This window comes from Ambystoma mexicanum, chromosome 9, assembly GCF_040938575.1.
Source record: "Ambystoma mexicanum isolate Mex_15411 chromosome 9, UKY_AmexF1_1, whole genome shotgun sequence".
Taxonomy (NCBI): domain Eukaryota; kingdom Metazoa; phylum Chordata; class Amphibia; order Caudata; family Ambystomatidae; genus Ambystoma; species Ambystoma mexicanum.
In genome coordinates, this window is record NC_090931.1 from 858963714 (window position 1) to 858983735 (window position 20022).

General features: G+C 46.2%; 1 protein-coding gene across 1 annotated transcript in view; it reads right to left on the reverse strand.

The window, feature by feature from the left end:
* Nucleotides 1-5165: 5165 nt before the first annotated feature.
* Nucleotides 5166-20022, reverse strand: part of ABCA12 (ATP binding cassette subfamily A member 12) — a 700854-nt gene continuing 685997 nt past the window's right edge. Inside the window, exon 57 of the mRNA XM_069615933.1 lies at nucleotides 5166-7359. Within this exon, the coding sequence (XP_069472034.1) occupies nucleotides 7273-7359 (87 nt within the window). The 3' untranslated portion in view covers nucleotides 5166-7272. The remainder of the gene's footprint in view (nucleotides 7360-20022) is intronic.

Sequence of the window (20022 nt, forward strand, 5' to 3'; positions counted from 1 at the left end):
CACATGGGTCCAATCAATGGCACCTACCACTTAGGGGAAGTGTGCCACCCCGTAAAAGTCCTGGACGACAGCCTGCCTTTCTGCAGGTGTTCTGGGCAGGTATATGTGCCTGTGGACTGAGGGGCGTGTAGTCATGATGGCCACCACCTGGTGTAGGCAGCGTGACTGCGTGGCCTGTGAGACAGCCCGAACTATGGCACCTGTCCGCTGAAATGACCCATTAGCCAAGAAGTGCAGTACATTGAGCACCTTTTCCAAGGGGCTCAGTGCTTGGGAGCTTAGGGTGGGTGATGTGAGGTCATCCTCCCACTCCCTGACCAGTTCTAGGATTATTTGTGGTGGAAACCTGTACCTCCCATACACCTGGTTATCAGGCATCCCAAATAGGCTGGTCCTGGGTAAAAAAATGCGGGGCCTGGCTATCCTCCTCCTCCTGTGGTGTCCCACGACCACTGTTGCGAGAAACGGTATATTCATTGAAGCGTATGAGCTTGTTTGTTATTTGCGGTTGGATAAAACACATGATATCTCACAGATCCATTTTCAGGTGGTTTGGGTCATTGCCAGAAGAGACCCTCACGAAGGCTTAGCCAAAAGACTTGATCAAAGAGAAACCTTTTGGATTGAAAAGCTTGATGCCATGACTCCTGGGGGAATCAATGAAGTGATTAACTATATGTGCTTCCCATGAAGTATTAATCAATGTGTTTGCTTAATGAGCAATAATGAACTGGTGTTTTGGTTTACGAGCGTTCTATCTGAATAGGCATTATACAATGCATAGTTAGAACATGTAACAGGGATGGTGCTCTGAGAACACCACCAGAAGGTAATTAGCTTTGTTGCTATTGTTTCTATTGTTTTTAATGTTTACAATAGTTGCATTTCTGCTAAGGCTGTGTTGTCGCATATCTTCTTACTTTAAAACCTCGGCTATATATTAGCTGTAGGCAGGGGCGTTGCTAGGGGGGGGCTAAGGGGGCTATAGCCCCTGATCTTTTGGTTGTAGCCCGGATAGAATCTCAGGAGCTACAGCCAAAAGGCTAGCTAGCCCCCAGTCCCAACAGTTCCGACATCAGCTTAGCCCCGGGTCTTTTCCAGACCTAGCAACTCCCCTGGCTGTAGGGAAAGATAATAGCGATAAGACTATTGAAGTCATTACCAACTTGCAAGAATGAGATCCAGCGTGTACGTACTATGTGCGGATTACATAAAATAGTATAGTATGTTTCATTCTTACTTACATTAAGGAACTTAATAAGTGTATGGGATTAGTACTAGCATGGAGTGTTCATGAATTCACTTGTGCTATTGTTTAAGCCGCATTTCCCACGGGACGTGGCACGATGTGTGACGTCACCATGCCTGCGACACTCATTTACAGAGATAGGCAGCTACCGTGCGCACAGCAAGATTTTGCAGCTGCTAGTTCTGCTACTTGTTCAAAACGAAATAATCGAGTGCAGGTAAGCATTTATTTGACTTGGATTCGCAGGCCATAAAGAAACAAACATGAAACTGACGATGCATTATTCTTCTGCTTATGTCCCTATCTGGGCGTTTACATCATGAGAACTGAATGTGCCATTGGCCTTTATGTTGGTCTTTCAAAACACTCAGGTAATCATTTCTGGTTACAATTTAAATGGACTATTAATAGCGCATGTTAACAAGCAATTAGGAATACATGTATTTCTTATTGATGATCTTTTCCGGTTACGAATAGTTTTTAAACGTGTGCAGGCAAACTCTTTGCTCTCCTTACACATCTGGTAAGCAGAATAATTGACATTTGAGCGTAAAATGACTGACCTTATGCTTCGATTTTTTCTTTTTGTTTCTAGTGTTCTGTTTTTGTGTGTATATGTCCATCATGAATCAAGGGTTGCCTGGGTAGCAGGTGTGCTTAGGTTTGGATTATTCTTAGTTCCTACTTTCTGATGGTTGGATAGCTGCAGTGCCTAGTAAAACATAGACTCACCCCCTTATCTCTATATTTTAAAACACATGAAATGGTTGTTTTTCTAGGTGCGTGCGCTTATCTTACAATAACTTCTGAACAGAAACATATGTCTCACTCAGTCTTGTATTAGATATTTTATTAGGTGCGCTCAATCAGCCGACACCATCATGTTGACATTTTTATATGCATTTAATTCTTTGTACGTCATGTAGTGCTTAGCCATGACGACGGACATGGGTTCCAAAATGCACTGGCTTTAGGACAGTTTTTTCACAATCTCTGGGACTCATTACGAGGCTGGCGGTAGCTGTGCCTGTAGTACAGGCACTGCTGCTACCGGAAATCCATTTTTTTCCGGAACCCGCCAATGGGCAATTACCAGGTCATGCCGAGTTTGGCAGACCCGGTAATTGCCCATTCGCGGTTGCCGGTAATAAGGGACTCTCCATCCCCATTCGGCCCCATAGGGCTGGGTGGGAATGGGGAGAGTGGTAGCACCGGTACCGTTAACCGTACAGGTGCTACCATCCTTTTCTGCTCACGGGTGCCGATACGGCCACCAGGACAGACCTGGTGGCTGCAAGGGCACTCACGAGCAGAACCCCTAGTATGTTGGTATGGTAGCAACGGTGCCGGTAGCAATACTGCCGCCGTTGTTGCCTTACCGCCAGCCTCGTAATGAGGCCCACTGCCTTTTATGATGAAATGAATAAATTAGTGATTTAAATGGAGAACATGATTTAAGAAGATGAATTAAGGATTTGAACAATCATATAAATAACATTTGTCATGAATTTTGATTTCAGTTAGCTACTAAGGAAGAACAAGAGCACCTGGTTGGTCCAGGAGTAACCCTGAAACTTTACTTGTACATTTGATATCCTCGTGCCAAGGACTTTTTCCCATTATGTTCCGATGAATTAGAATGAGTATTGCATGGATCTTTCAAATAAAGTCATAGGATTTTAATGAAGTGAACGTGGTGCCCGCCTTTAATTAATGTTTGAGTACAACAAGCTGTCATTTTGTGACACGGATGAGTAGCTTAGGAGGCAACAGAGGAGGCATAAAAAGCTGATTGAATTTGTTTGTATCTTTTACAACTCTCTAAAGGAACTGTATGCATCAGTGTCCTAAACTCACAGCCTTTGGGGCATTTCTGATTGTCCCTCGCTGGGTACTAATATTGTATTTATTGAGCGCAGACCTAGCTTTGAGAAGCAACGGAGCGCTTTATAGAGGTATACAACAATACAGATACATAACGGAGCGCTTAACAGAGGTATACAACAGTACAGATGCATAACAGGGTGTTTTTCAAGGTAACAGATGTACCGCGTGGGGGGGTAGGATACAGAGGGGCACAGAGGAGGGGTACAACTGTGGCAGGGAGGCATCCAGCAAGTTGGGTAATTCGAGGGGCGACGTGATGACCTAGGTGTTGAGGAGGAGAGACTCCTTGAAGAGGTGGGTCTTGAGTTATATTCTAAATTGAAGAGCGTGGGGGTGAGTCTGATGTTGACGTGGAGGAGGTTCCATATTCTTGGGGTGTAGGCAGAGAAGGCTTGTTTTCTTGTCTTTTACTTTTTGCAGCAGTGGAGTTCAAGCCTGCATGTGTCCTGGCTTCTGGTGGTGCGCTGCCTGCTGGATATGCTGAGTTTCCCTGCGAGGGTGAATTGATAGAGTTGGATTTCCGAATCAAAATGGCAATTCTGCTAAAAAGAATTGTCATTGGTCAAGTTTGGAATGGGCATCGTCTGCATGATTCTACTGAACTTGTATCCTAGAGCAGTGAACTTGTATCCTAGAGCAGTGTCCACGACAACCAAGCAACAGGCTTTGATGCACTTGCCGGTTTAGCATATCATCTTCAATTGACTATTAGGATGTCTATCTTAAATTGAACTGGATGGTCTTTAGGACTTGCCTCTCTCCCTTAGAGGGATGCATGGAAAGAGGCTTAGCAGAATATCCCAAACAGTGGCTTCTGCTAAAATATCAAAGTTCTTGTTTCATACCGTTACCACCGTGGAATTTAAATATCTTATGATTATTTCTGGATATAGCCATAGAAATTCCCTCGAGTAAGTGATCAATGTATTATATCACTAGAAGATGCTATCCACTCCAAACATGTGAAAAAGTATTCAGTCTATTTATGAGAAAAGCACCCTGCAGAGCTCCCTTATCTTTAGTAACAATGAACATCTTCCCCTTCATCTCTCTCCCACACACTTCTCATATAGTATAGGCCCCTCCTTTTCCTTTTTTTAGTTTGGCTGTTTCGCTTGCAACACCTAGAAGGCAAAACTATTGCATTAGAGTACAGCTAGGAAGAAATGGTATATTAGGGACACACAGCTTGTAGGTGTTAGTTTGGTTATTTGTCCACCCATTCACGGCCCATGGCCATGCTAATCCCTATGGCCATTGCCACCCAGTTCCTGCTCCTCCCTGCCCAAAACACCTCCTCATGGGAACTCTTAAAACTCACTTTATTCAAGCCTTACCATCAAACATTGTACTTGAAGTGCCCTCCAGTGTTTTTTCAAAGATTTCTTCTGAGAGTTAATGGCTTAATTGGAGTTGTAAACCTGTTACTGGTGTAATAAAAATGCCTTAACCATGTCTGCTTCAGCCACTCCACGTACAAGTACTCTGTGTGTCCTTCACTGAAGTCCAGTTAAACATAAGCATTGGCGAAGCCAACAGTTTTGGTTTGTGTATATGTATTAGGCATTTGCCTGGCACTGCTATTAGATGCCAAGATACTCTCACACTTTTGCATCTGCTACCATCAATGGCCAGTTAATACCACTGCAGTAGTGCCTGGCAAGTGCCTTTCCCATGCCCACACACAACCCAAACTGTTGCCATTGCCAATGCTTGTCTTCCTTGCTCTTTTTCTCTTCTCCAATCTCTCCTTTCTCCTTCTCGTTTCTTATTATCTATCCCGCGCCATGAAGCGTCTTGTCTGAATATGTGTGTGTGGAACAAATCAACAATAATATTTTTTAATTTTTTAAATTTAATACATTCTAAACATCGGATTTGCAGAATTTTATTTTTATTGTGGATTCTCTGTATCCCAGTCTGTCCTGGTTTTAACAATGTATGTTACCCCTTTGCTATGTTGACGTTCGAGGGATGTCCTACCGTTCTGAACAAAGACGTACCACAAAAGAAAACTTTTACCACAACATTGCAAACTCATTTAATTTATTTGTTGCTCTCGACAAAATAACGTGTCAGATTGAATCGTTACAAACCGTCCAAATCCAACCTGTTTTTAAATAAATTAGAAGTCAATTCTCCCTCCACAAAATCATTAGTAGAGGACCTTACAATTCTTCCCCTGTGCTGCTCACAAAGTAGACTTACAGTCCCAAGTTGGCCAGCCAAAAAAAGAAAACATTAAACACACTAATTCAGCAGCAAAGCAGAAATGAATCAGTTAAAACGACAAATTCTTTTTATGGTGATAGGCAAGGATGGTTTGGACTACACATCCCATCAGCCATGCACAGCCTAGTGAATAGTGAAGGGCATGGGAGTTGTAGTGCAAAACACCTGAAGAGCCGCAGGTTGCGGATCCCCTTGATAGACCACGAGCAGACAGGATTGCTAACTCGCCTGAAACAGAGCATACTGGATGGAACAGGGCATGCTGGCTCTATGCAACTCTGGGAATGCGCGGCGTTATGCAGTTGCATTCACAATTCTTTTTGCAGTGTAGGATTTTATTGAAATCAAAGCGTTACCAAACGTCTGATCAAGATTTTACAATAAACAGCAGATTGTGAAACACATACAAACATGCCATGTTAGGCATAGATGCGTGGCAACAACCAAGTTTTAGATCTTGGGTAGAGGAAAGCTTGGCATATTGGTCCCCACGCCATTCACCTCGGTACGCTGGCACACTGTTTTCTTTTCATATTCCAGGAAACGGTTGGCCCTCAGCCTGGCTGCAAAGCTGTCAATCAAACTTTATTGGCATCTACAAAACAATGAGCAGTAGGGATTACAATTGCCACGTCGAATCCACCGTCCTTCAAGGATTCGTAGGCCAACTACGATGTGTCTCTGGCAGTTCGAACTACAAGTACCAATATGCATTGTGAACGTTGATGCCATGCCGGGTTGCTTTGAAAGCTACAGTACATGATGGAAGGAAGAAAAACACATTTGGAAAAGTTCTGATACATGGTATAAACTACAGCCAGATGCATAAAGTGCCTGAGTTAGGAGTTTAATCACAGTCTAAGAAGAGTCTAATCATGAGAAGCATTCCTTTACCCATTTCCCTGAATGCTGTGGGCCCGCGGTTTACTGATGGACATGTGCTGCTCTTAATTAAAGAAGAGCTTTGTAAACAAGTACCTGGGTTTCAAACAGTCTTCTCCAACAAGCAAACCTGTTTTGGAAACAGTTGATCGCCTCTAAAATGAATTTCAGAAAAATACGAATCATATATTCAAATAAATCACACATAATAAATTATGAAATCCTACGGAGGTGGATCTGAGGAAAGTGCTTTTGTAAGGGTCTGGACATTTAGGTTCTTTGTCTTCAAAGTCGCCAAATGGGCAACATCCTGGCGCTTAACCTTGCTCCACTGGTTATCTGTAAATCGGGTGATTTATCCAATGTGAAAAAAAACATTTAAAACATTTCACAACAATAAATAACGCTTGGTTGCATTTCCTAGCAAACATAACTAAATGGGAAGCATTTTGCACTTCGTTGACCTTGATTAATTAATCAATCTTTTATAACGCACTTAATACCGGAGCCCATCTTCTAAATGCGGGACCAGGACCCTGTGTCCATGACAAACGCTTTTCCCCTGATCTATCCTCCCGGCTCCGACTTTAAATTCTCTCCTCGATTTGGTGCAATTATTGTCCTCGATTTGAATTCCTCTTTCATGCACTGTGAAATTTACTTGGAGTTTCATTGTGTCTCTCTTGACCGGCTCCATTTTGTTTTCTCAATGGCTCTGTCAAAGGAATACCCTCTTCTGGGCCCTTTCTTAAAAGAGAGCTTTCAGCCTCGACACTGAATCACCCTCCAGCTGGAGGGTATCCTGGCATTCAAGGGGTTAAGGAAGCTATGTAAATAGCAAAAGTATATAATCCCATTGAGAAAAAAAAGGCCACTTGGCCATGTTTCACAAAGTTGCCAAAAGCCAATCGCTTGAAGCGACTTCTTCTTTTCTTGACGTTTGCATTGTATGTTGCTTTGAGTTGGATCCAACCCTTCTGCAATCGAAGGAAAGTTCAGAGAGTGGGCAACAGGTGTTCTGGTCAGGACACTACGACCTGGGTGAATACCTGGGGGTTGGCATTCGAGTTGTCCGGGCTGGCTCCGGCCTGTGCAAAATTGATGAAAACCTGAAGGAAAAAAAAGGTCGAGTGTGAAATTGAAGTTCATGAGAGGCAGCAGGCCCATCAACATGCAAGGAGCACAAACAGAACTGCTTAAACTGCAGAAGACTGAATTTTCAAGCAACTGCCTCTGCGACAGGACTCCAAATGAACGTTTCTGGGTTTCTGGGCCTGATCAACTCCCACAAGCCTTCCTCATCATAGCCCTCACAGGTTGAAGGGCCTTCTGCATTCAAGTCAGATTTTCTTAGCATAACTAACAAATGTTTTCTTTACTCATGCGGCCGGTTCACCATAATGGCAGGCACCACAGAAGTGACATCGCACACAGGACGTTACATGACGTGCCCTCTGACTCTGGTGACGTCACGGGAAGTGGAATCACATGACCCGTGCCCCTGAAGACATCACAGGAAGCGATGCTTCATATGTAAAAACTTGAATTAGTTCATGATTAAAAAAAAAAAAAAAAGAACACATAGATGATAAAGTATACACAGACAATTTTAATTACCAAAACTTTTTTTTAAAGCTCTGGATGAGTTCATGTGACAGGGCAGGGCTACACCCATAACCAGCATACGTCTGGTCACAGTTATAGCATTGCATGCCAAGCAGTCATTATATGCTGAATACAGCCCCACATTCCCAGCTGCTGCCATACCTTGCTAAATGAAGCTTCTTGCCATCTTATGCCTTTTACAGCCTCACATGCCAGATATCAATCATTACAATGTGTAAGGTATAGCCTGACAAATTCAGATCCTGCCATTTTCTCACTCACAAAACACTACAGCGAATGCTGATGCTAAGGCAGTTGCCTTTGTTGCTGAGTGGCAAAGCCCAGACCGGTTTATAGGGCAATAGGGCAATGCCCGAACCAAAACCGCAAAATGCTATTATGGGTCAGTTTTTTTAAAATCAAAGTGGGCCCCATTTTTGGCCAATGTGGGCCAGTTTGATGAGTTACTTCACTATGCGGCTAGTCGTTTTTACCATTCTCCCTGATTAAATATTGTTTAAATTGTACAATTTGCATCACATTTTATCCCCCAAAAAAACCTTGGGTACTAGTCAAACAGTCTGTCACAAAAGGAATGAATTGCCATGTGATATGAGATATGATATGGCATTTATAACGAGGCAAGGGAGGAGGAACAGAGGGAAGACAGGGACAAAGATCTTACTAGGCCAGGTGACATTGAGATCGCGCAAGCGCAGGGGAAGGGCGAAGGGGAAAAGTGCAGGGGAAAGAGGGAGGGGGCAGTGCATTACATGGCAGAAACAGTTAAAATAGACTAAATACAAACAATAAGTAAAAGGTGCGGCGGCTGGTGGCAAGTGCAAGGGTAAGTGCAGACATCAGGTGTCAAGCGCTGGTAGGGTGTGCAACTGTGGGACACTTTTTCATTGTTGCCCGAGACAGTTTTATGCCCCAGTCCGACCCTGCATGTGGTGAGACCCTGGCTGGCCCTGATGGAGAGCTAGGTTAGCAACATCACAGAACCCCCACGCCTCAAATACAGGGTAATGCTGTTACGCCCCAAGAGGTTCAAGAATAGGTGATGTTTTTCACGGGAGTTAACAGGGCTGTTCTATTGCAGGTTGATGGGTGTTCAGTTTCTACAGACCTCTAATTGATGGTCACACAGTTGCAGATCGAAGGCCTTGGTTTATACTGTGGGGGTAGGGCTTCTGGTTCTGATGTGTTTTATGGCGGGTAGGCAGGTGCAGCACAGGCACCTGCGGTTGCAGCATAAAACCTGTACAGTCTCTACGTGGTAGATGGTGACATTTGCAGTGGGCTTAGCATTTCTAGCCAATGTGTGACAATGGAGGACTTTATATTGTCCAGTATCACATGCGTTATAGTTCAGCATTCCCAATCCCCACCCATGCTATGGCGATGAAGATCCTCAAGCAATTCAAAGAGGCTTCCGGTGTAGCTTGTACCTTCCATAAAGACCTTTAAACCGGAAGAAGTGTTCAGAGAGGCATTTATTCCCATGATGCCGGTGTAAGTTGCATCCATTGGAAGGATTTGGCACAACACACTGTAGCAATGTTAAGGCTAATCCGCCATGGGGTGATGTTATTGGGCAATCGATTTTTTCCCCGAAGGAGCGTATCCCAGTAGATAACAATGGACTGTAAAATAGAAAATGTCCTGAAAAGGACATAGTCAACAGTTTATATATTTTATGTTGGCTCTTATTCAGCACGGTAAGCTCATTGTTTCTAGTCGAATTCCAGGATCTGTTGCTGCCTACATGGAGATTTTACATATAGCTGCATTCATGGAAATCATGGTGAGAGAGGCCCAATATATCATGGACAGGAATTATGATATCCTCAGGGGAGCTGACTCTGGTGGAACTTTAAGCACAGCAGCCGGCCGCTTGCTTTGCCTATGGAACTATAAAGCTGAAGTGGAGTGAACCCCTTCACTGATGAAACTGCCTTTTTCGGAGTGCGTTCCTCTTTGGTGCTTAGTTGGACACCTTCATTGAAAAGTCTTTCAATGACCACAAACATGCCTTACAACGCATGGGGTGAATCCTTTACTTCATACATGTCAGGTTGTAATTTCTCTGCACCAGAGTCCTCTACATTGTTAAGGACTCCTTTTTGTGGAAGAGAGCGTTTTTTCCGCCACCGGTCATCCAGCACTCATCACCCCTCTCATCCTAAAGCAAGATTATCTGTGTGGAATTCAGAAATAAGAGCCAGTAGGGTGCATGCTACCTATGTTCAAAGGAACATAGGTAGCCTGCAGAAAAGTTTACCCAGGGGCTATGCCATAGATTTTCAAGATCTACCCATGAAGCCCAAAGTCCAAGGACCAAGTAACTCCTCTTCTGAGATGTCCGATTCAAAGCCTTGTAGACCAAAAAAGGCCATCTCATGGTATCCAGTCATTGCATCGAATACAAAGCATTGAATGCCAAAAGCATCGAAAAAATGCATCAGAAAAAAGCATCAAATGCATTTTTTTCAAAGGTAAAGGTTTTATTTTAATTATAATGGTTTTAAGGGGTAAGAAAACAGGGGTTTGGGGGGACCAACCCCATAAAAAAATGAAAAGAAAATGCATTCAATGCTTTTTTTCGTTGCTTTCTTTTTAGATGCTAGGGCATTCAATGCTTTGGCATTCGATGCAATCACTATAAACCCCATCTCATAGGTCTGGGAGACTCGCATAATGTTGTATTTCTAACCAATGTGTCTGGTTCTAAAGCTATCTGGAGAGTTCAGTCTGGTATCAGATCTAAAGAGATCGAACTGTTCCGTCAGATATCACCCTTTCAGGATGGAAACTGCAACATATCATATTGCTAATGTAACAAAGACATTGACTTCCATCAATTGACATAAAGTACATTTACCTGCACATTCCTCTCTTGGAGAGTTGCCAGAAATTCTTAAGATCCATGATGGGGCTATCAACCGTCTAGATTCTAGTACTTCTTTTCAGCCTTACACACTTGTCCTCAAGTCTGGTTGCTTCCGGTGTTGATTCACAAAGGGGCCAACACACACAGGAGGAAAGTGGGTGATTTCCTTCAGGTTCTTGGATTCCAGATAAACTTCACAGAGTATCTTCTCACCCCAGCTCAGGATTTCACAGTTTTATGGAGCCCATTTCTGAACAGACTCACAGAAGGTTCTATTACCAGTCATGCTCATTGGCGTCATCTGCCTTGGCCCCTTCACTTGGAGACAGCTGTGACCCTCACTTGGTAACGGGCTCAGGGGGACAAAGTGGCATGCACATCAACTGTTCCATTGGCCAATCTTCACATGCTCCCTATTCTACAGCACATAAGACCATTGACATATTAAGAATGCTAGATTACTGCTGGGGATCACCAGAAGCATTACCTGGTGGTTGGAATACAGGAACCCAATAAGAGGAGTACATTTTGCCTTCGTACCTCCAGTGGTCAAGCCAGTGAATACCAACTTGGTGGGATGGGAAGTGACTAATAGCAGATAGCAAGGATGGACAATGGACAGCAACTGAGTACTAAATCTTCAAAGTTGAGGGGTTTAATGGCTATCTTTAATGCAATCCAAATATTCCAGTCCTTAATCACAGACAAGAGGGCATTGCTTCAATGCAGCAATCAAGTTGTCAGGGCATAGCCGCACAAGCAAGAATGCAAGATGCCAATTCAACTGGACTATCTATCCTGGCAGGTGCGTTCTTGAACAGCAAATCATCTTTGCTCCCATAATGGCTGTTTGTATCCTGGGATGGGGGATCATCTCAGCGACCACCTGAGCTGAGTTTTCATCCTTCAGTAAAAAATTGATTTGGGACCTTGAACATTCAGTCTTCTAATAGATAAGGGGGTTTTCAATGGCTGGATCTTTTTGCATCGGAATTCAATTTTCTTCTACTCTGGTGTTGTGCTCTTTGGCCAGATGGTGGATTCCCATACCGACCAATGGCTGCAGGGTATGCTGTAAACCTTCCTATCGTTTGCCCTGCTGCCTTGAGTGCTGTGGAAAATCCAGCACAGGATGTTCCAGGTGCTGCTAGTGGCTCCATTCTATTGCAGGATGCCCTAGACTTCTCTTCTGACACGCCTATCTTTTCATTCCCCTCTGAAGTTAGTTCCTGATAGTTATTTCATCAATCAGATGTGTTAACCTTCCTTAGTCAATAATACAGTGCCTTGGAATGACGAGTTGGAGGATGAACCGCAAGGATGGATCAGTATGAGACTTTTGGAGGGAAGTGACGTATCCATTCAGCATTCTTGTAGGCAGGCTTCCTGTATCCTATACCTATGCTTTCATTGGTCCTCCATGAGCTTCAGTAAGGCCATTCAAACCATTGGATGACGATACCGTAGATTTAACCGAATGCATGTTTACATAAGGAGAAGTGGCCACATTTATTTGACTGAAAATGGTAGGTAATGTGGTGTATGTGTAGTGCATAACAGGTGGGGTGTGGGTTGAGTGTAAATGTTAGGGTAGGGAGGAGTAAGGGGGGTCTCCACTCGCATTACAAAAAAGAAAAAGTTTAAAAAGTAAAAACTTAATTTCGATTTTCGTTAAAATAGATCCGGTCACTTCTCAATTAGGTCAAATATTTTCGATCAAATCTACCGTGGATGACGTGAGCTTAAGAGCTCCATCTTGGAAGCAATTTCATTGACTTGACACATCGGAGTAAGTACCTTATTTGTAACCAGATGCCTATTTGAATTTACTCCCTGACATGATGATCTTAGCAGTCGGACTAGAAACGATCGGCTTGACATTGAATCTGAACCTGGATATTGTCTTCTCAGTCTTCCACTGGCATTCCCATTCTCCGTAAGAGGTTCACCTATACTCTCTAGTTGGCCCAAGGGGCTTAGTAATATACAGACATTGAACATTCTTCAGAAAAGTGGACTCATTGTTATTCATTGTTAGGAGCATATGAGGGGTCAGTGAACTGCGAGAAACATGCTTTATCCAGTAGCAGCTGGCGTAGATACAACGTTTTGAAGGCACATAGCCAAGCTTATTTTCAGCTCCATATTTTGCTACACGAAAGGTGAACCCAGAGAATGGCAACCTCTGGACAGAGGCCCAAGGTGACTCTGTGCTGGCTTTCTGAAAAGCAACCAGCTAGGCATCATGTCATACCATCTTCTGACAGTCCTGACTCTCAGTAGGGGGTCTTATCTCATCTACCTTTTGATTCTTGATTGATCCTTGTGAGGAAATGCAATTCTGATTAAAATACTTTATTCGCAGCACTCTTTGAGTACTGGTCTTTTTTTCCGTGAAGTGGCTTGGAGCTGCTAGTATATCTTCAAACTATTAGGATCACAGAGCGGCAGGAGGATGTAAAGTAATGTTTGATTACATAAACTGCATTTCTCCTATACCCTCCTGACTCATCATAGTCCTCACCTTCCTGCCCAACATTAAAAATAAACGCATTTGCCCTGCTTGTTAAAACATAGTTCGCGGGGCGCTGTTGAGCAGCCGACAAAATGGCTGCTTAGCTTTCTAGCTCCGTGTGCTGCCGCTTTATATCTGTCTCCATCTGCGGTTTGACATCTTGCCCCATCTTCAAAACCGACTCCTGCCTTCCAGACACCTGGAGCTACCTGCCTGTGAAATTCTGACCCGATCGGACCCTCCGAGCCTGGGTTTGACCGACGGCGCTGCCCCCCGTACTGGGCCGACTAGGCCGCTGCGCTGCTGCCGAGCGGTTACGAGGTCGGGGCCCGCCGCTGCCTGCGGCCCTGCGGCTCACGTGATCCTCCTGCCACCTCCCTCACTCGGTCGCTGGCCTGCCGTTGCCTGGGGGCTGAGGCTGTTCTAGAGCACTGGGGCCGCCTTCACTGCCCTGCTACGCGTGGGTGGATCCCGCATCGGAATTCGCCGCCTGAGATCTCCTGTGGCTATCCGCCGCTCAGCGCTCTCGAGGCGTCGGTGCCTGGCTCCCTTCCTGTGTCTCCGCGGGGCCCCCGAAGACGGCTACCCGTGGGGCCTGAGACGAGGAAACGTCGCGGTGCACTGCTGTGCCGCCAGACGCATGTGACACGAGTGGAATCGCTGGGGACCCTGCCATCTGGATTTAGCACAGCCTTGAGGTGAGGAGTCGGGGTGACTGCCGCGTGCGGGCAGGCATCCCTGTAATCTCCGCTCCACTTGCGGCCCACTCGCCCTCACCTGTGCTACACGCCCCTGGGGCCTAGCGACACCGGCCCGTCCTCCTGTTACCTATTGAGGCACACTACATGGGCATCTCCCCTGACACTGCCGGCCCTGATAATACGCTCCGAACGATCCTGTGAGTTACTGCTACACCCTCAGCGGTTTCCTCCATTTAACTTTTACTCTGCATAGCCCCAGCTCATATATAGTGTCTAAGTCCTCATACCACATAATGTCCAACAGATCCAGGAATACCAGCAAGACTGGAGCTATGGATAAATTTGCAAAAGCCACCACGAGATCTGAATCGGCCCATTCTTCATGCGACCAGACCGACACGCCGCTCCCTGCGGAGGGGCCTCAGGTGGACCTGACGGTCATGATGGAAACTATGGCCAGAAACTTCGCTGCATTTCATGAAAAGCTGGATGACATCAATGCAAATATGGCATCTCTTAAAGCCAAGTTGGATCAACAGGGGACTCGAATCACTGAGGCCGAAAATAGAATTGGTGCCAGCGAGGACACTATAGCCACACTGTACAGTACAGTGGCCACCCTTGTCACGGACATGAAATCAGTGAAGGCTAAGTGCGATGACCTCGAATCCAGATCGAGGAGGAATAACATACGTATTATTTGGGTCCCGGAAAACGCACTGAAAGGCTGACTCGAACTGGCTGTCGAGAACCTCTTGAAGGACCTATTGGGCAACCCGGATATGTCCCCCTTCTTCACGATCGAGAGGGCTCACAGGGCACTGGCCCCGCGTCCTAGTCCTGGAGACTTTCCAAGACCCATTATTGCAAAAATCCTGAGGTTTAAAGATCGCGACCAGATCCTCCGTCTCGCACGTGAGAAGGGCGAGCTCAGAATGGACTCACAGGTGATCTGTATTTTCCCTGACTTCTCGACTGGAGTCCAGCAGGAACGTCGCCAATTCCTTGGAGTCAAGAAACTGCTCAAGGAGAGAAACATTCCCTATGCCATCCTATTCCCTGCACGTCTGAAGTTCACATTTAACAACAAACTTTACTTCTTCACGGTGCCTGCGGAGGCGGTGAAATTCATAGAGGCACACATTCCCCCTCATTCACCCGCCGAGGGTATGATGCAGAGTGACTGAACTCCATCCGAGGCTTGCTCCCTCTGATCGTCCTATGGCCAGCCGTCCAGATGGCTACACCAGTATCTGGTTGTTCTATTCACATTTCCTATGTAGCCCTGGCTGTGCTCACAGCACCTTATCTTTTAGAAACGCACTGTCAAATTACCATAGTGTTGAACTACTCATCTTGACCATGTTGACTTCCTAATGTTGTTGAGCGTAACGTTCCTCTGATCCACACCCGGGCCCGGCACGGCCACTGATAGATGCAGCGACATGCACTTCTATACCGCAAACACTGCTTGTTTTCTCACGGATCCCTTGGGCTCTAAGCGTGCTAGCGCACGGCAATAGCACACCCTATTGCGATTGCACTGTTTTTTATACTTTTGTTATGGGTTAGCCCCTGTTGGGCTCCTGCACTAGCTGGATCAGGTTGGGGTCGATCCGGCGGTGCACAGGTAGGGTGGGTTGGCGTCTACACTACTAAAGTTGGGTTAGTGGTGAGGGTGGTGGGTGGGGACGGGGGGTTATCTAAAAAAGGCATACGAGGTTGCATGGTGCGAGCATTAAACGTCCATGAATGTCTGTTCGACTTCAAATGTTGGGGCAAACACCACTGTTGGGTCTGGGATGTCCACTAAAAATGTGTGCAGTTCAATAGGATATCTACTGCTGCAATGTCTACCGTCATAATGTCCTGGAATGTCCGTGGGCTAAGCAATCACACCAAGGCCCGTAAAATCATAGCTTATGCTAACAGACACAACTGCAAGTTACTGCTCCTACAGGAGACGCACTCCAATGGCCCCATACCAAGAACTATGGCCCCTGCATGGGGACCGGCGAGATTCTTCACCTCCTATTCCACTCAATCCAGGGGTGTTCTAACGATGATCCACAAGTCCATTAAGTTTACACTGCACAAAAGCTACACCGACCCCGAGGGACGGTATGCAATACTGCACTGCACTCTGGCTAACAAAGAATATCTACTTGTTAATACCTACTGCCCCAATGTGGATTCCCCCGAATTTTTCGACAATATCACCACCATATTGCTGGGATATGTGGGCGTACCTATCCTGTGGGGTGGGGATTTTAATCTTATCCTTGACACGGTCCTGGACAGAACCGGAACTGCTCATCGCTCCTTGTCCGGTGCTGCACGCAGACTGCAAGACCACATTATGACACTTGACATCTGCGACGCTTGGAGGAAGCTATACCCCCAACGGAGAGACTACACCTACTACTCATCAGTCCACGATAGCTCCTCTAGGATAGACCTATTTCTGGTATCAAAAGGAGTCATGGGTGGGGTGGTGGAAGCCCAGATTCTACCTCGCACACTGTCTGTTCACCCCCCGATTACACTCTCGGCAAGGCTGGGGATACCTGTCCCGACCTTCACCACCTGGCGTTTCAAATCCGAGGCCCTTAGGGATTTGTATTTAGGGCTGAAATACTTGCGGACATTCAGTCTTTCTTTGAACGCAACACTCTTTCGGACACCTCGGCTGCAGTTAGGTGGGACGCCTTCAAAGTGTATATTAGGGGTATGTCTATCTCCCGGGAGGCTGGGGTGCTGAAATCAATCAGAGCCGCATTGGGTCGATCTGAAACTAAATTGAAGCAATTGGAACTACAATGTGCCACTGGGGCGGTCCCCGCCATACTTGCTCAGGTCTCCGATGAACTCCAGCATACAACAAGCTAGCCGTCAGTGAAACACAATACTTTACTCGCCCGCAGGCAGCCAGGAAGTATGGCGAGGGAGACAGGCCTGGGAAAACATTAGCGACGCTATTAAAATGGGAATCTGGCAGGACGCAGATCACCTCTATTAAAGATAAAAATGGCAACGCACAATGGGCTGACCAACAAATCCTAGACACGTTCGCTGAGTTCTACAGATCCCTCTACTCTCAACCCGCTGAACACACAGAACAACATATGCGTGAGCTCCTCGACCAGATCCCCACCACAGAGATCTCCTCCGCAACTCGTGACGAACTGGACTCCCCAATCACACTAGATGAAATTGTAACAACCATCTCTGACTTGCCCAAAGGCAAGGCCCTGGGACCTGACGGCCTAACCGCCGATTTCTACCAAGAGCACGTCGGCATAATCGCCCCCAGGCTGCTTGAGGTCTGGGACGAGTCGCTCCGAGCCTCTATCCTCCCCCTCTCCATGCGCGAAGCAGCCATTACTGTGCTGCTCAAGCCTGGCAAACCTGACAATGAATGTGGTTCCTACAGACCCCTCTCCCTTATGAATCTTGACACAAAGATTTTCGCAAAAATTATAGCTAACCGATTCCTGCCCATTATGACGTATTTAGTTCATGAAGACCAGGCCGGCTTTGTACCCGGAAGATCTACCTCTCACAATAGCAGGAGATTGTTCAACGTGATGTCCCGCATTGATCAAAATGTACAAGCTGTGGCGGTCACGCTTGATGCCCAGAAGGCCTTCGATATGGTCTCCTGGAAATACACATGGCTATTGCTGGAGACCATGGGCATAGGCCCAAACATGATTAGGTTCATCAAATTGTTGTTCACTTCTCCTGTGGCGCGGGTTAGAACCAATACACTGACTTCTGACCTCTTCACACTCTTCAGGGGCACCCGACAGGGATGCCTCTTCTCCCCTATTCTATTTGCCCTAGTAATAGAGCCGATGGCAGACTATGTCCGTGCCCATCACGCCCGCAAGGGAATAAGACTGAAAGACAGTCCCGAAATTATTTCTCTCTATGCGGATGATGTTTTGCTGTACATCAGAGACCCTGCAACACACCTTGACCCCATACTGAGGGACATCACCCGCATTGGCACCCACTCCGGTTTCACTATTAACTATTCCAAATCAGAGATCTTCCCGCTCACTACTTCCACCCAGCAACCCACCACTGAATACCCCCTCTGCTGGTCACCGAATGGTGTTAGATACCTGGGTGTGCAAATATCGCTAGACAAATCCACCCTCATCGCCGATAACTATTCCGCGATATCACAAATAGCTGAGACTAAACTTTTACGGTGGCGTGCCCTCCCACTATCCATTGCTGGACGGCTCTCCCTCATTAAAATGATCCTACTCCCCAAACTTCTATACACGTTTAGCAACGTCCCCGTTTGGCCCGGGAGGCAATACTTTACTAGACTGCACGCACTATGTGCACAGTTCCTCTGGCACTCTGGCGCAGTACGCAAAAAATGGACGGACATGGCACTCCCATATAGGCAAGGGGGACTCACGGCTCCAGACCTGTTACTTTATTGGTCCGCGGCCCAGGCCCAACATGCCACTCACTGGTACCCTGGAACTCCGGTGCGTCCCCATATCAAACTGGAACGACTGGCAGCTGCTAGTGTCAACCTAATGTCCCTCATACTACATCGGCAATACATACCTGACTCTCCCATTGACCCAATCAGCGCGACCCTTCAAGCCTGGGCTCGCTTGCGGTTTCAGACATCTGAAGCCTCTCCGTACTACAAGTGGCTCCTTGTGTGGGCCTTCCCCGGCTTAGAACCCACTCATGATGCGGCATTGGCCCGACACTGGGGGACGCTGGGCTACCAAGCACTGACGGACTTCTACCTCGAGGGCAGGTTCATCGACCCCCAAACTTGGAAACCGGGGCACACCGGGTCCGCTTTGGAGACCCTCCAATACCACAGACTGCGAGCTGCGTTTCGCACCAAATGGCCCACATTCTGGAGGTGCCCATGGAGTAGTCTCATCACTTTACAAGATCCTACAGGAGGCTACCCCTACTCCCACTCTCAGGGCACGTGATGAATGGGCTGGCGAATTAGATCTAGAAATATCGGACAGGGTTTGGGGAGATATGTGCCTACACACTCAGAAAGTCTCCCTCAATTTCCGCTTTCGTGCCATGCAGTGCAAACTTTTAAATAGACTTTACTACACTCCACACAGGACTTCGAGGTTCACCCGGGCCACGCCACTACTCTGCCCCCGCTGCGGAGCGATGGGAGCTGACCATTTACACATGTTCTGGTCTTGTGACAAATTGCTGGAGTTCTGGTAAAGCATTCTAGTAACCCTCACGGCTATTACTGACACAGTGATTGACCCTGACCCTTTAGCAGTCCTCTTTGGAGCCTGGAAAACGGATGACACCAGACGCCTGGTTAAGTTTCTTAATATTGGGTGCATGATAGCCAAAAAATGCATACTTCAAAACTGGAAAAGTCCCCTCCCCCCGGCCCACCAGACATGGCTCCATATGCTTACTTGGTCATGGAACTGTGAGGAGGAATTTATATCCATGCTCCCCGTCACTTCTCGACCCAAGAACATCTGGGTAGAATTCAATTCGTACCTTAACAGTCGTAGTGAAGACACACCCGGCTCTGGCTCATCTCCCACCCCCTCAGTGTCCAACACTACAACATAAACTTATATTCATATGTGTATTGTGTGATTATTGTCTGACATTACTGTGATTATGTATAACAGCTTATGCATTGCTCCACTTAATCTTTCTCACTTCTGCTTATTACCTTGATGTGTGTACCATGTAACCGTTGCCGCCAAAAATAAAAGTTTAAAAAAAAAAAAACACAGTTTGCATGCAGAAAGGTGGGGAGGAGTGGGAGTTAGCTATGATTTGTTAGTAGGCCCCAGGAGTGAAGCTCTGTAGTTGAGTGTTAGCTACATAACAAAACCTTTCTTGAGGGCAGAATGTCCGCCACACTGTTAGGAGAGTCACAAATCAGGTTAGATAAGGAGTACACTCTATTACACATCTTAATCAACCATCTATAACGCCCCTCTTTAGTACAGATAGGTTGGACACATTTTATCTTTTGAAAGAATCTAAAAATAAATTGATAATCTAAGTCTTG